This window comes from Citrus clementina, unplaced genomic scaffold (genome assembly GCF_000493195.1).
Source record: "Citrus clementina cultivar Clemenules unplaced genomic scaffold, Citrus_clementina_v1.0 scaffold_6, whole genome shotgun sequence".
Lineage (NCBI taxonomy): Eukaryota > Viridiplantae > Streptophyta > Magnoliopsida > Sapindales > Rutaceae > Citrus > Citrus x clementina.
Window position 1 is genome coordinate 15,931,532 of NW_006262139.1, and position 14,817 is coordinate 15,946,348.

The 14,817-nt window shown below is 35.4% G+C and overlaps 3 protein-coding genes across 3 annotated transcripts; 2 read left to right on the forward strand and 1 right to left on the reverse strand.

Annotated features, from left to right (window-relative positions):
• The first annotated feature begins 489 nt into the window (after nt 1-489).
• LOC18038157 (auxin transporter-like protein 2) lies at nt 490-4,637 on the forward strand. The gene is made up of 9 exons (XM_006429262.2): nt 490-1,213; nt 1,315-1,548; nt 1,642-1,827; nt 2,021-2,133; nt 2,250-2,433; nt 2,540-2,637; nt 3,116-3,323; nt 3,421-3,678; nt 4,160-4,637. The coding sequence occupies exons 2-9, from the start codon at nt 1,360-1,362 to the stop codon at nt 4,385-4,387; spliced, it is 1,464 nt and encodes a 487-aa protein (XP_006429325.1). The 5' UTR covers nt 490-1,213; nt 1,315-1,359; the 3' UTR covers nt 4,388-4,637.
• Nucleotides 4,638-8,685: 4,048 nt separating this feature from the next.
• Nucleotides 8,686-9,511, forward strand: LOC18038158 (30S ribosomal protein S31, chloroplastic). The gene is made up of 3 exons (XM_006429263.2): nt 8,686-8,945; nt 9,039-9,103; nt 9,275-9,511. Exons 1-3 carry the CDS (start codon nt 8,711-8,713, stop codon nt 9,407-9,409), a joined length of 435 nt encoding a protein of 144 aa, XP_006429326.1. The 5' UTR covers nt 8,686-8,710; the 3' UTR covers nt 9,410-9,511.
• Nucleotides 9,512-12,829: 3,318 nt separating this feature from the next.
• On the reverse strand, nt 12,830-14,155 carry LOC18038163 (uncharacterized protein At4g19900). The gene has a single exon (XM_006429264.2). It carries the CDS (start codon nt 14,153-14,155, stop codon nt 12,830-12,832), a length of 1,326 nt encoding a protein of 441 aa, XP_006429327.2.
• Between the last annotated feature and the right edge of the window lie 662 nt (nt 14,156-14,817).

Consider the following 14,817-nt stretch of genomic DNA (forward strand, 5'->3'; position numbering starts at 1 on the left):
AATATTTTTGTATATTTAACAATAATGATGAACTGATCTAAATAATAAATTTATAAAAATTTGTGATATAAAAGTAAATTAAAATGTTGGGTATCTAAATGTTAGTGGGAGAATTCTTTTTAAAATATTTTAAAATAAATTTTATCTATTCTAACCCTAATTAACAGGGTTGTTTAAGTATGTCTCAACGTAGTATTACAATTTATAAATATCAAATTATTGTTAATTAATATAGTACTAAAACAAGGGTTAGGGACCAATGTGATCCAAGTAGATAAATTATGTTATATTTGAGAACAACTAAAATTTCATGGTACCCGATGCTATATTCTAAGGTAATTAATCTAAATAATCCCTTAGTTATGTAATTACCATTAATTAATTGGAATGAAGTGGGTAATTTAAAATTGATTACCGTTGAAGCATATTTTTTGTGCTCATATAAAGCAAGGTCCATGGTTAGGTTCAGTCCCTTACTGATTAGAACAACGTCTCAGTCTCTTAGATCTCTAAATTCTAAATTTTCTCACCCACCAAACAGAGACCAAAGAATCGAATCAGAAAATCAGAAGTGGAGTACAGTGAGTTGGGGTTCAGTCACTTTCCTTCTTTCGATCAACTCAATCCACACTGACTCACCTTCTCTGTTCAAAAATAGGGAGTGTGAGGGGAATTTCAAAGCCCCCTTCAAAAGGAAAAGGCAAAACAAATAAGTTATACGCTTGTGTTAAATTTGTTTGAATAAGAGCCAAAAGTGGTCTTTGAAAAAAAAAAAAAAAATCTTTTCTCCAACCTCCGGAAAGATCATTGAAGTGGGCTGATAAATTTTCTCAGCTTTTAAGGTCCTCTCAGCCGTCTTTGGTTTCGGCGCTGCTGTGCTACAGCCTGCAGCCCTTTTCGATTAGTAGACATTAAAGTTGGGGCTTTTAATTTACCTAGGAGCAAAAGATATTCGTAGCTAGAGACTGAGCAATTATTATCATACCATTTAAGGCCTGTCTCCGTCTCTGCTGCAAGCCTGCAAGCAAAGCTAACTCTTTGGAATGGAGAATTCTTAAAACCACCTTTGCTTGTTTCAGCTTCCACAAATCCAACCTCTCTCTCTATCTCTCTCATTCACTCTTTGTTTTATAATATACAAAGTGAAAAGAAAATACCCATTTGGGCCTTGTTGCTTCTTCAATCTTTACAAGAAAGAGACCTCTCCAACAAGGTTTGTAATTTTTGGATCTGAGTCTGGGGTAAATAACATTGGCTTTCGTTTTCCATTTTTTTTTTAATTTTGTCTCATTGAGTGTCTCTTATATGTTTCAGATCCGTCAGGATTTAGACGTTGGCTTTTGAGAAAAAACGAACACAATGTTGCCACAGAAGCAAGCAGAAGAAGCAATAGTTTCCAACTTCAGCGAGACTGAACATGAAGGAGGAGGCAAAGAAGAAGGGAGAGAAGATGAACAACAACAGCAACACTCCATGCTCAGCATGAAGAGCTTTCTCTGGCATGGTGGCTCCGCTTGGGATGCCTGGTTCAGCTGCGCTTCCAATCAAGTACCACCCCGGACACCCCAACTTCAAAAGTTCTCATTCCGCGGAATGGAAAAATGAACAATCTTTTTTAATGTCTGCTCTCGTATTGTACAGGTTGCTCAAGTTCTCTTGACTCTGCCCTATTCATTCTCTCAAATGGGTATGCTTTCAGGCATCTTGCTTCAAATTTTCTACGGATTCCTTGGAAGCTGGACTGCTTATCTCATCAGTGTACTCTACGTAGAGTACAGAAGCAGAAAGGAGAAAGAGAACGTTAGCTTCAAAAACCATGTCATTCAGGTTATTCGTCTCTTTAATTTTCTTTTTTTTCATTTTTCTTATTTTTGTGTAATTTTGGGCTGATATTGAATCGGAATCAGAAGTCACCACCACCACTTACACCTAATCCACAAAGCAAGAACCCAAGTGAAAAAATATCTACGATCGCTGTTTCAAAATCTCTTTTCATACTGTGTCGGAATTTGGATTGCAGTGGTTTGAAGTGCTTGATGGGTTACTGGGTCCATATTGGAAAGCTGTAGGACTTGCCTTCAACTGTACTTTCCTCTTATTCGGATCTGTCATACAACTGATAGCTTGTGCAAGGTAACCTTCTTCCTTCATTCTTTTTATTTCCTCTCAAGATGCAAAATTAACAACTGGGTTCTGTTGATTTTTAACTACCTTTAACTTCTAATCTCTTGTTTCTTCTTCTCTCTCAGTAACATTTACTACATCAACGACCGATTGGATAAAAGGACATGGACATATATTTTTGGAGCTTGCTGTGCTACCACAGTCTTTATTCCTTCATTCCACAACTACCGTATTTGGTCCTTTCTTGGCCTCGGCATGACCACTTACACTGCCTGGTACTTGACCATCGCTGCTGTTGTTCACGGCCAGGTAATAATTAGTTATGCTGACTAATTAATGATCTCTTTTTTTCCCCCTTTTTTAAGGTTAATTACAGCGAGTAAAAACCCAGTAAAAAATTGCTTTGAATGTTAAGGTTGAAGGTGTATCCCACACGGCACCAACAAAGCTAGTGCTTTACTTCACAGGAGCCACCAACATACTGTATACATTCGGCGGACACGCTGTCACAGTGTAGGTTTTCTTAATTATTAAATTTTCGTTTTCTTCTTTTTTAACCTGAGTTAATAATATTACCATTTTTTTACTTTCTATTGTCCTTTGGCCTTGCACTCGTTTCTACACGGCTTCTGTTTGCAGCTTTTGCCGGCCGTCTTGAGGCTCGAGTCCTGAGACAAAATCATCCAAAATTTTTACTTTTGTTTGCTATGAATTAACATTTTTTCCCCACCCCACCCATTTCGAAATGGAAAATTGCACAGTAGATTAATTTCACAGCTGCACCCTTTTTTTATTTTGTTTTATTTTTCTTGTGACAGCTTGATTCTGACCTTAATCTAGCCTTCTTTGTCTTTTAACGTGTAGCATATTATTCCTCTATCATAGACTTTAGGGCAGTTTGGTCATTTTCTTATAATAATAAAATTTCTTAAATCAACTGATTAATTGTGTGAATGGGTTTTTTTTTTTTTTAAAAAAAAAAATGTTACAGGGAAATCATGCACGCCATGTGGAAGCCACAAAAGTTCAAGTATATATATCTCTTTGCCACCTTGTACGTTTTCACACTGACGATTCCGTCAGCCACTGCCGTTTACTGGTCGTTTGGCGACCAGCTACTCAACCACTCCAACGCCTTTTCTCTCCTCCCCAAGAACGGCTGGCGTGACGCTGCCGTTATCCTAATGCTCATTCACCAGGTTCAATTCCAATTCACATTTATTGGCTTTACGGATTTGCCCTTGCTGGAGCAACTTATTTACTGAAAAGGAAAATGCAAAATTATTTACCGTGCAGTTCATCACATTTGGGTTCGCTTGCACGCCGTTGTACTTTGTGTGGGAGAAGGTAATCGGGATGCACGACACAAAGAGCATATGCTTAAGGGCACTTGCTAGACTCCCAGTGGTGATCCCAATTTGGTTCTTGGCCATTATTTTCCCTTTCTTTGGTCCTATCAACTCCGCAGTTGGGGCGCTTCTTGTTAGCTTCACCGTCTACATCATCCCATCCCTTGCCCATATGCTCACCTACAGAAAGGCCACCGCCCGTCAGGTAAAAAACTGTAGTTATCTTGATATGTTAATGGTATTTTGGTCAAAGGAACTTTTTTTCTTTTGTTTTTTCTTTTTAACTAATGGGGGGGGCACTCCGGGTTTGATGGGGATTCTCACACATTCCACAGTTGACACTGTGACAGTGTGTGTCCCCAATTGAGTGGAGAGAGGAAAAGGTGAGTTAGTTAAAGAAGAAAAAAAAAGTAGCAGCAAGCGTACAAAGAGCATTTAAGGCTTAGATTTGGAAATATTACGAGAAGAAATTGAAAGACGTATATATAGATAGATTGGTGGCTTGTCCTTTTCATTTTGTTATATTCTACAGTTGGCTTGTTGCAACTCTTGTCTGTGATTAAGGCTTAGCTGTTTCTGCACTTGCACTTGCACTCGCGGCTTGTGACATGAGTTGATTTTTTTTTATTTTATTTTATTAACACAGTTGGTTTTTGTTGTGTGCTGTTGTTGCATTGCATTTGCAGAATGCTGCAGAGAAGCCACCATTCTTTTTACCAAGCTGGACAGCCATGTATGCATTCAACATATTCGTTGTTGTGTGGGTATTTGTGGTTGGTTTTGGGTTCGGTGGCTGGGCCAGCGTGACCAATTTTGTGAGACAAGTTGATTCATTTGGGCTCTTTGCCAAGTGCTATCAATGTAAGCCTCCGCCACCGCCGGCAGGAGCTGCGGCTGCAGGAGCCCATCACTGAAACCCTCAAATCATATCAAAATCGAATCAAAAATCAGATCAACACTCCCAACATATTTTGCTCAATATCTTGTATCATACAATGGGGAAGATAGCAACGGCTCCCTTACATGTGATGTGTGCTGGATTTTGCCTCTTTTTTTTTTTTTGGCTTAAATTATTAGTTTGATCAAATAGTGTGTTGAATTGTGATGATTCCTTTGCTATCAAAGCATAGGCTAATTAAATCAAGATATATATGTTTAGATTTTTTTTTTTTGGTTGGGGATATTATAAAATATCATATTGCTATTGTTGTTGTTATAGCTTGCAATGTCATTATTCTTGGCATGTTCCCAAAGTACAAAAGCTTATAATTAAAAATAGAAGAACCAAACGGTATGGGTGGTGGGGTCTCTCTTTAATTTTTATTGTTGATGTATACGTGGCACGACCTCAGGGCCTTGAATGTGGACATATTTTTAATGTCCCCCCTTTTGACCATAGATTCTGTTCATGAAGTGGGCCGTGGACCCGCCCCATTTCCACATGGTTCGCACGTTACCGCATGTGTTTGTCACGTGCCACTATTTACTCCTTAACGTTCGCTTTACCCTTTAATTCCCATGTGATCGCATGCATGAACCCTCATGGTTTCCTGCCTAGTTCAATGATTCGATCTTTGATTGATTTGATTATTTGACTTCCCACTGAATCCCTTGACTCTCTTTTTCTTATTGGTGTTGTTATTTTCTTAGCACATGCTCCCGATTTTAAGGTGCCCTCTTTAATTTTATTTTTAATTATTTATTTTTAAGTAAAAGTGTGTTAGCGTCCCCATTGACAGTGCTGACCGGTGAGTTAATGCAAGTTTTGATTGGAGCTAATTAAATTAATTAAATGATTAAAGAGTAATAATACCAAAAAGGGATTCGAAACAAGGCATGATTTGCATAATCACTTTTTTAGAGTTTGGTGGTCAAAAAAATCTTTGAACGTCATATGTGATTTGGTGAAGACGTGCTCATAGGGGTGGGTACGGTTCGGTTCGGTTCGAAATTAAGTAGAACCGAATTAAATCGGTTATTTTATAAAAAGAACCGAATAAGAACCAAACTCAAACGGTTCTTTTCAGATCGGTTCGGTTCGGTTCGGTTTTTTTGGTTTTGGGCCTATTGGGCCTATTTTAAATTTTTAAATTTTTAGTCCATTGGGCCTCATGAATGTAATAATTTTTTTCAATAATTAATTTATCCTAATTTTATTACAAATATTAACAATAAATACAAAGTATTCAAAACACATTTTATCACTAATATTTTACTAACTATTAATAAGATACTCCCAAAATATGAAATATTAAAATTTCAAAATACATAACCAAACTCCAATACTCTATCTATATAAACATAATCATAATGTTATAAAGAGAAATAAAAATATCAACAATTACAACTTACAACAAAAAATAAAAAAAAATTGCAAACAAACGCCAACAACATTCTCCGATCTTCATCAATAATTCGGTTTTTCGGTTCAGCCAAGTGAACCGAATACCGAACCGACATTTCGGTTTTTTTTACAAACGGTATATTCGGTTTTTTTTAAAATAAAAACCGAACCGAATTAGAAAAAACCGTCGGTTCGGTTCGATTTTTTTAAGACTACGGTTTTTTTGCCCACCCCTACATGCTCATTTTCACAGTTAGGCTAACAAGAATTGACAAATCCTCGTTGATGCAATATAATATGTTTAGTTGCTTTAATAATATCTAAGTGATAAAAGAGAATAATTACATAAAAACAAACAAATATTAGGGAGCGTGTATAATCCTCTAACTGTTGTCACAATTAATTTCTTATTATAATTTAATTTTTTGTATTTCAACTTTTTATGTTTAATAATAAAATATTACGGTTATCATCTTATAAATATAATAAAATTTGTTGTTTGAAAATAAGAGATTTAAGGATTTGAATTGCACTCATATAGATAGAGAAGAAATTGAATTATCGTTTTAAGTCAAAAAAGAAAAAAGTAATGTTAAAACATTTAAAAAGAAAAGACATGCTATACTCCTCAAACCAAATAGAAAAAAAGTAGGGTATTTGTATTTAATATTTAAAAAATTAATGTTTAGTTATGCACGATACAGACTATGAGTTAAATCGGTGTGACATTTGAGTAGAAATGAATGAAAGAAAATGTTAACATATGTGAACACAATTTGGAGATGCTTAGAGGGAGGGGAGCCGTCGCTTCAATGTTGAATCTGAAAGCAATTGATGATTTGACTTTGTGATAAATGATAAATCTGGCACTATAAGCATAAATGCAATGCCTTAACACAAGGCAAGAACTCATTTCACAAGATGAAAGCTTACCTTACACTACAATTTCCAAAATCATATATTATATACCCAAGTACATCGGCCTTTATCAGGAGAAAAAAAAAATTATTACCCCACTAAAACTTATTTCTTACTCTTAACTAAAAACAATCAACTAACTTTCTACATAAGGTAAGCTTCTCATAATTTAATACAATCCCATGTTGCTAAGATTCTTAATATTTCCATTACAAGGAACTTGGGCATAAGATTCTGTGCCACCATTATCCAAACAAGCAAGAAACTGCAGAAACAAGTTCTCTTTTCTTTCTTTCTGGTATAATTTAAGAGTAATTAAGCTTGTAATCTAAGCATATGAGAACGAACTAAGAAGTGTTTTTACTTAGAGAAATGAAGTGCTTTTCATTTTGCAAAGAAGAAGATGCATGTGTGCATGTGAAAATCCAATGACATTTGCTGGTAATAATTCATGTATATGTGTATAAATGTATATGGATATAAATCTGTCCTGGTAACTTTGAACTTCAGTTTCCTTAGCTCGGCTTAAAGAACGTATAGTATAAAGTTGCTCTTTAATGTGACATGAACCTATTTTTTTTTTCATTTTTTCCCTTTTGGAATTATTTAAAAAGAGTCAAAATAGTGAAAAATCTCAAGATGAATGGGTGTTTTGTTCTTTTTAGGAGTCTGTTGGTTCATGTATGTGGGTTTAGTGTATTTTGTAAAAGTGTAATGGGTTATCTAATCCTCCGGGCTACTGGCATAGCAAAAAAAAAAATGATATCAGTAGGGCAAAATTGTAAAATTTATGACCGATCGATCGACGGAAAAAATTTACAAACTTACTTTATTACTTTTGTAATTTTATTAGTATTTTTCTTTACAAGCCTCGAAAAATCAAAACTTTAAGAGAAGACAGGCAATATATAATTTTAGGTATTTGTTTTTCTTTAGTAATAGATTCAATTTGGATCAGCTATTAATATCAAGTTGCATATATTGACTAAATTAGATCTCAGGCCTTAGTTTAATAGATTGAATTTGGCTTTGTGCAACTAAATTATTTAATTGGACTAATAAATTATAAGTGAACGATATTTGTGTGTGATTTCAAAATAAAATTTGAACTTGAATTTAATGTATTCAATTAATCCAACAGCCAAAGTTTGTAATTTTAGCTATGTAGATAGAATAAGTTATTTGTAATTTTCGGATCAAATGGGGGCAACGACCCCGGCTTGTCCCTCGATCACTCTGCCACTACTCTTAGACCGTATCCATCTTATTATTTAGAGTAATGATACAGCCACAAACTATTGTACAAATTTATTTTGTACAAACTAATGTGACATTAATTCATTGGTTGAATTAAATATCACTTGGCCCACATGATTTGTTTTTATTAATTTATATTTTCATTCAACCAATGAATTAATGCCACGTCAGTTTATACAAAATAAGTTTGTACAAGAGTTTGTGGCTGTATCATTACTCTATTATTTAATATGACGAGCAATATTGTAAAGGGTAATTTTATTTATTTTATTGAACTACTGTAATCTTGAACTACTGTAATCTTGCTGAAGATCAAGGAGGATAATGGTGCACCAAAATTACTTTACCAAGATATTTTCATTAGTAGTTGATGTGTACTTGAGAAATTCGAGCTACTACAAGAATGTTTCTTCACTAAAATTCAACTCTTTGTGTTTCAATGAAATTTTGAAAACACAATATAGAAACTGTTTGATAAACACAGGTGGATAACTAGGGCTTACAAAACATCTTGCATCAATCAATCGTGAGACCTCCATTCGGAAACGACCAGTATTTAATTACACAATTGTAGATGTACTGAACAATAGACTGGGGTGTATTTAGAATTTTGTACAAACTCTACACAGGTCAACTCGTAAACATTTCTCAACTCGAACTCGTACTCGTTGGGCCACTATTCAACACAACGAAGCCTTGAGCCCATACAAAACGCAGAATGGTGTCGAAGAGGCAAGAAACAGTCACACGTTACCTTATCTTTGAAAATTTGGCAGAAGCAGGGAGCCAAAGAGGCAACAGCAAATCAGCAATGGCGTCACTGCTAGTGGGAGCTTTACCACTAACTCCACAATCTCGCATTTCCTCTTCTCAATCTCAAATTCTGGGCACACCCCTCAGCCTCAGCTGCTCGCTTTCAGTCCCTTCTACTCCCTCCCCTTCAATCCCCTACGGTCTGTATCTACTGACCATTTTGACCCTCTTTATTTTATTTTCTTAATTTTTGTTTCAATTTGCCTAATTTTTGTTTTTCTTTAATCACTCAGTGTACTGCGGCCGCGGCGACAAGAAAACCGCCAAAGGAAAGCGCTTCAATCACTCCTTCGGCAACGTAAGTATTTGTATTATTTCTCACCGTTTGATAATTAGTAGCGAATTTCATTAAATTCTATCTGATTTGGGCAAAAGCTGAGGGACCCATATGTTACTGTCGCACAGCTATAGCTAAACATTTCTTTTGGTTGCTTGAGGAATTTGTTTGGGTTTGAATTTGATTTATCAGGCGAGGCCGCGTGACAAGAAGAAAGGCAGAGGACCACCCCGAGTGACGGCACCCCCTGCTCCGCCGAGGAAAGACCGGTTTGATGATGGTGAGAAAATCCATATCGACCTCGACGAGTCTTTGTTCTCTAATTGATTGAGAAATGCTTCCGTTATTGTAATTTTAGCCGCGCTACCTTTGAGACGCTTATTATTGTTATTGTTATGAGTTAGTGAATTCTCAGTTATGTTCTTGTAATTGCTTTTGGCCTATGAATTCGTACTTGTAGAGAATATTCTTATAGTAATCGCTAAAACAATTCCTACTCTGGGGGGTAATATAGGAGAAGGATGAAGGGGTCGGCATGACGTTCAAAAAGAATTATGACACAGGAAAGTGTTGATGCGGGTCATAGGGTATAAAAAGTTATGTACTTTGGTCTTCATCTTCATCTTGTTTTCCTATATGTTGGTTTTGTTATCTTGAATGAAGTTGCAATTTGTTAGAATGGATGAACGGATGAAGCACATCTTTAGTGAGATCTTCTGACAAGAAGAGTATAGTTGGCTGACGGGTATATAGGATTACACTTTAGAGTGGTTCACGCATAAGTGAGTGTTTATGTGCTGGTGGTACATAAGCTGAGATACTTGATCATGATCCCTGGTAATTCACTATGCATAATGGACCCACCTATCTTCCTACATCTGATGGATTTTGTAGGATCTGCGTTTGAGTGTACTTCATGGTGGAAGAGATTGGCCTAAATGAGAGAATGGCAGAAGATAGATTGTGCAGGTTGATTAGATAAAAGAGTGAAATAGGAAATGTGAGTGGTACCTCAAAACAAGTAAAATTGTTTGTTTGTTTGTGTGTGTGTGTGCGCGCGCGCGCATAGGTCAAAAACAAGTGTGTGTGTGTGTGTGTGTGTGTGTATGTGCGCGTGCGCGTGCGTGCGTGTGAGTGCGCGTGCGTGTGTGCGCGCATAGGTAAAAAACAAGCATAGGTCAAAAACAAGTAAAAATGTTTCTTATTCAAGCTAATAAGGATAGAGTCTTTCCCAAAATGAGACACTTATCTTGATTTCTTTATTGGCTACTTCCTTGCCCTTGGTGTATGCCCTCAATCCAAGAAGCTTCATCACTTAATTCTTCAAGAATTTTATGGGCCTTGGCAAATGGCCCAGTGATCTGCTATTAGTCTTTCCCTGACACTTCCCTCTTCAATGACTAATGTTCTTGTCCTCTTGTTCCATAGGTGTAGAGCATAGTTATTACTGCTTAGCTTAAGCGCCATTTTCGCTACCCATTTTGATTCTTTCTCTGTTTCATGTTTCTTGAAAAGCCTGGTTGTCTTAATCCCATCTGTTGGATAAAAGGCACTAGGTCAAATATGGTTAAAACATCTTGTGAGACTCTTTTCTCACCGTCGCTAGAGTTGAGTACGGCGAGAATTTCCGTAGAGGATACATATTTCTTCAGGACTTTAGACGATTTCCCAGAACAATAGTTGCAAGTAATGTATATAAAGACTTTGGTTTTTGCATGCACTTCAGCCTAAAATGTAATAGCATTTACAGCGAAGAATTTGATGCATGGGAAATAAATAAAGCTGGAGCTAAGTTTCCAGTTGACCCCCTTATCTTCCTTTATTTTTTTTGACTTGGGGATCCAAGACTCAATATAGTTCCACCTTGGCCCTAAGATAGTATTGATTATTGAACCAATGACTCAGATTACGAGCAAAATCAAAATCGTTCATGCATGAGTTGTAGAAAATAAATCACCTAGGCCCTCCTTCGTTGGATTTTATTTCATTTTAGTTTTCAACTAAATTTGATTGCTAGGGAGAATTAATGAACATGTTAAAAAAGTTATTGGCTTAAAGATGTTGCTCTATGCTATATAATTAATTAATGCTGCTCGCTTTAGTGGCTTAAAAATGTTGCCATTTGAACTTAGGACCAGAACCTTAATCTGGCCATCTCAATCCATAACAAAACAATGGTTCTCAAAATATAAATATTAGTCATTAAATAGGAGTAATATTCTTCTCTACTTGGTTTTTCCGTCATTGAATTTTGATACATTTGTTACTTGTGTTATTGGTTTTTCTTGTGATCCTTGATTTATTTTTTTTTAATTTAACTTTTATATTTTAATTAATTGATATTTGTCAAGATTTTTTACCTAAATGCCATCGATAGGAAACCTTGGATCCAGACCAGATCCAATGCTGTCAATGGTCAAGACTGGTTTTCTTTTTCTTTTTTTATTTTTCTTTTACTTTTCTGACAATGCATCGTTTTGGAATAAAAATTTAATTTTAAAATATCTTGTTTTTTGTTGTTTGCTTTCAGCCTAATTAATGATCGCATTCGTCTTAGACACTTCACTAGCTTCCATCATCACCATCCCGATGTCAATTGTATAAATTCAGAAAGTAGTAAAATTTAGGGTTATTATCATTTTACTACTTTAAAAATTATCAAATATTAAATAATTATAACAAGTATTGTCTCCTATCATTTTTCTATTATATTTTTATAAAAATATAATTTTACTACTTTTCCGTTATAATTGTTAGTTGACCAGTTAGTTGACTAACAAAATACCTATTTCACCCTTTATGATTAAAAAAAAAATTACTTGAAACTTATTTACAAAATAAATTTGTAATATATTTATTAAAATGGATATAAAATACCAACATAATTCTTTTTGCTGGAATTATGAAAATGAAGATTATTTACAAAATGAATTTGTCTTATTTTTTTTAATGAAACTTGTTTTTTTAATCATGAAGGGTAAAATTGGTATTTTGTTAGTCAACTAACTGGTCAACTAACGAGTCAATTAACGGTTGTAATGGAAAAGTAGTAAAATGATATTTGTTATAACGGAAAAGTAGTAAAATGATATTTTTATAGGAAAATGATATAATAGGAAAATGATAAGAGACAATACTTGTTGTAGTTATTTGATCTATGACAATTGTTGAAGTAGTAAAATGATAATAACCCTAAAATTAAACAAGGCTAGTTTATTTTTATTCATTTAGTTTTATTTTTTTGCGGAAATGTTTCTAGTTAATTAATTGTGTTTTTAAATGGCCGCAACTGAAATTACTTTAGAAAATTCAATTGATTTGTCCTGCAAGTATTATGTTTATTTTATGCTTCATCTTTTTTTTTTGGATAATTAATTTGTCCTTCATCTTTTGTAGTGTTAACATGCGATCGTACTAAATCAAATTTTGGGCATATTTCAAGCATGCCACATGTTTGATAAAATTCCTCCCAGAAGAAAAAAAGCAAGCCATAATTTTAATTCTTATTCTGATTCAATTATTCTCTTTATTTAATTCTTTCCACGTGCCGACGTGCGTGCGTAGTTTAGGTTTGTAGCACAAATCAATTGAATTTTTGAAACTAATTTCAGTTGCAGCCATTTAAAAACACAATTAATCAACAACCCCCAAAAAAAAAAAATTACACAAAAGAAATCAAAACTAGTCTTTGTTGAATTTTACTCTTTTCGACACAAAGGCAAACTGGCAATTACAAGAAATTATTCTTTAAAGATTATAGGTGTCTCGGCAAATGAGACAGTGAGATTTAATCAATCTATCTATAACACTTCCCTCATCATATACGGTTTTCCTTGTACAACTGCTCCATAGATGTAACCCGTATGACTCCTCACTCAACCGAAGCACCGTTTCATCCACCCATTTTGATTCTTCCTCCGTCGCGGGTTTCTTAAAAAATCTTTTAATCTGAACCCAATTTACAGGATAAAATGCCTCAAGTCCCAAAATCGTAAGGTTATACCCTGGTGTATTTCCTACTCGTCGAGTAACTCGCGTAAGCATGTATGGCCCGTTATGTCCCCACGTGTTACCATCAAACGTGGTAGCAAATTCCTGTAAAAAATCAAATAAAATCGGATGCCCCTTGTCAAAAACCAGAGCTGCATTATTTAATGTTTTCCATTTACGTGTCGCTTGGTCAACCTCTTGTGGACCGACAGCATTCCTCAGGCCTTTGAAATCTTTCAGGACTATAAAGTCAGTGTCCAAGTAGACGCCACCATATTTGTACAACACAGCTAGCCTTATAAGATTAGACAGTTGAACTGACAACGAAATTTTACCAGGATCACGTTCCCCATCTTTAATCTGCTTCAGCCAAGTTTCAGCCGGTGTGTCTTTAACCAGAGAGGCCAAATCCGGAGTGACTGCAAGGATTTTGAACCCGAGGTCAAGTAATGGCTTCAGGATTTTGTACCCGCGTCGTGTGTCGAGAGATCTCGATATAAGTACTAAACAAGAGTGAGGGTTGGCTTTCATTAGGGTTTCCACAGCCAAGAAGTCTCTAGGCCGAAATATTCGAGCTGGCGAGAGCCATACCATAAAGAACTGAATTGCACATTGGTTTGTAGAGAATTTCAGGACCCTGTCGTGAAACGCTCGACTCAAGTTTGTTGACTGGAATACCTCGAGGTCGGGTAGTTTTTTCTGGAACCATTCCATTCTTCCTTCTTTTTTGAGCCAGAATGGTGGAATTAGAGGATCCGGCCCTTGTTCTTCTTTTTCTAGTTCTTCTATATTCATCGGTTGCGCGGTCACATTATTTGACACGACGATGGGGCTTGATTGATCAACTTTGAGAGCAGGGGTTGTTGCTTGAACTTGGGGAGTTTTGTTAGCAGCAGCTTGTACATCATTATTATGTGCTCGTTGTGGTGTTTTGATGATTGGAGTGGATATATATTGTGAAGGATATAGACGAACTATAGAAATGGAGCTGTACACAAAGATGCTGAAAACGATTAGAGCAAATGAGACTGTCGAGAAAATTGGCGATTCGATAGTTCGGCGAAAGGCCTTGTAATTCGACATTTTTTTTTTTTTTTGGGTGATGCAATGGAAAGTTTGTAGGAACATAGATTTTGATGAATGTCTATTTATACTAAAGCAATTTCCCAAAACCATTAAATTCCACTAACAATAAAGAAACCTAAACTGGTCAAAGTAAGGAACAATAGTAGTTCTAATTACGCATCAAAAGAGTTGTTAGAAATATCTCTTCTCTGTTAAATTAGTTCATAACAGCATGATTATGTATAGAAATTTTAGTTAACAAAAGTAGATTTTGTCATTTGAAGTTTGGGGCGGCTCTAGAGAAATTTGAGACTTTACGGGGATATTACAAATTGGATGTTTCACATCTTAAGTAAAATAAAAATGGTACTCAATTTGTCGTAAAATATGATTTATTTTCTTGGCTCTTGTGATACAAAATTTACTTAATGGTACTTCTTGTTTTACTTGTTTGCGAACTTCCGTTGATTTATCCACTGACTACTTCTTTGCTCTTTGTGTATGCCTGCAGTTGGGGATGCTTCATCACTTATGTGCCTTGGCAAATGGCACAGTGATCTTCTATTAAGTCTTTCCATGACACTTCCCTCTTCAATGGCTATTGTTTCTTGTCCTGTAATTGAGATGCTTATTATTGTTATTTGACGAAGCAGAATTGTAAAGAAGACAAAACAAGTTTC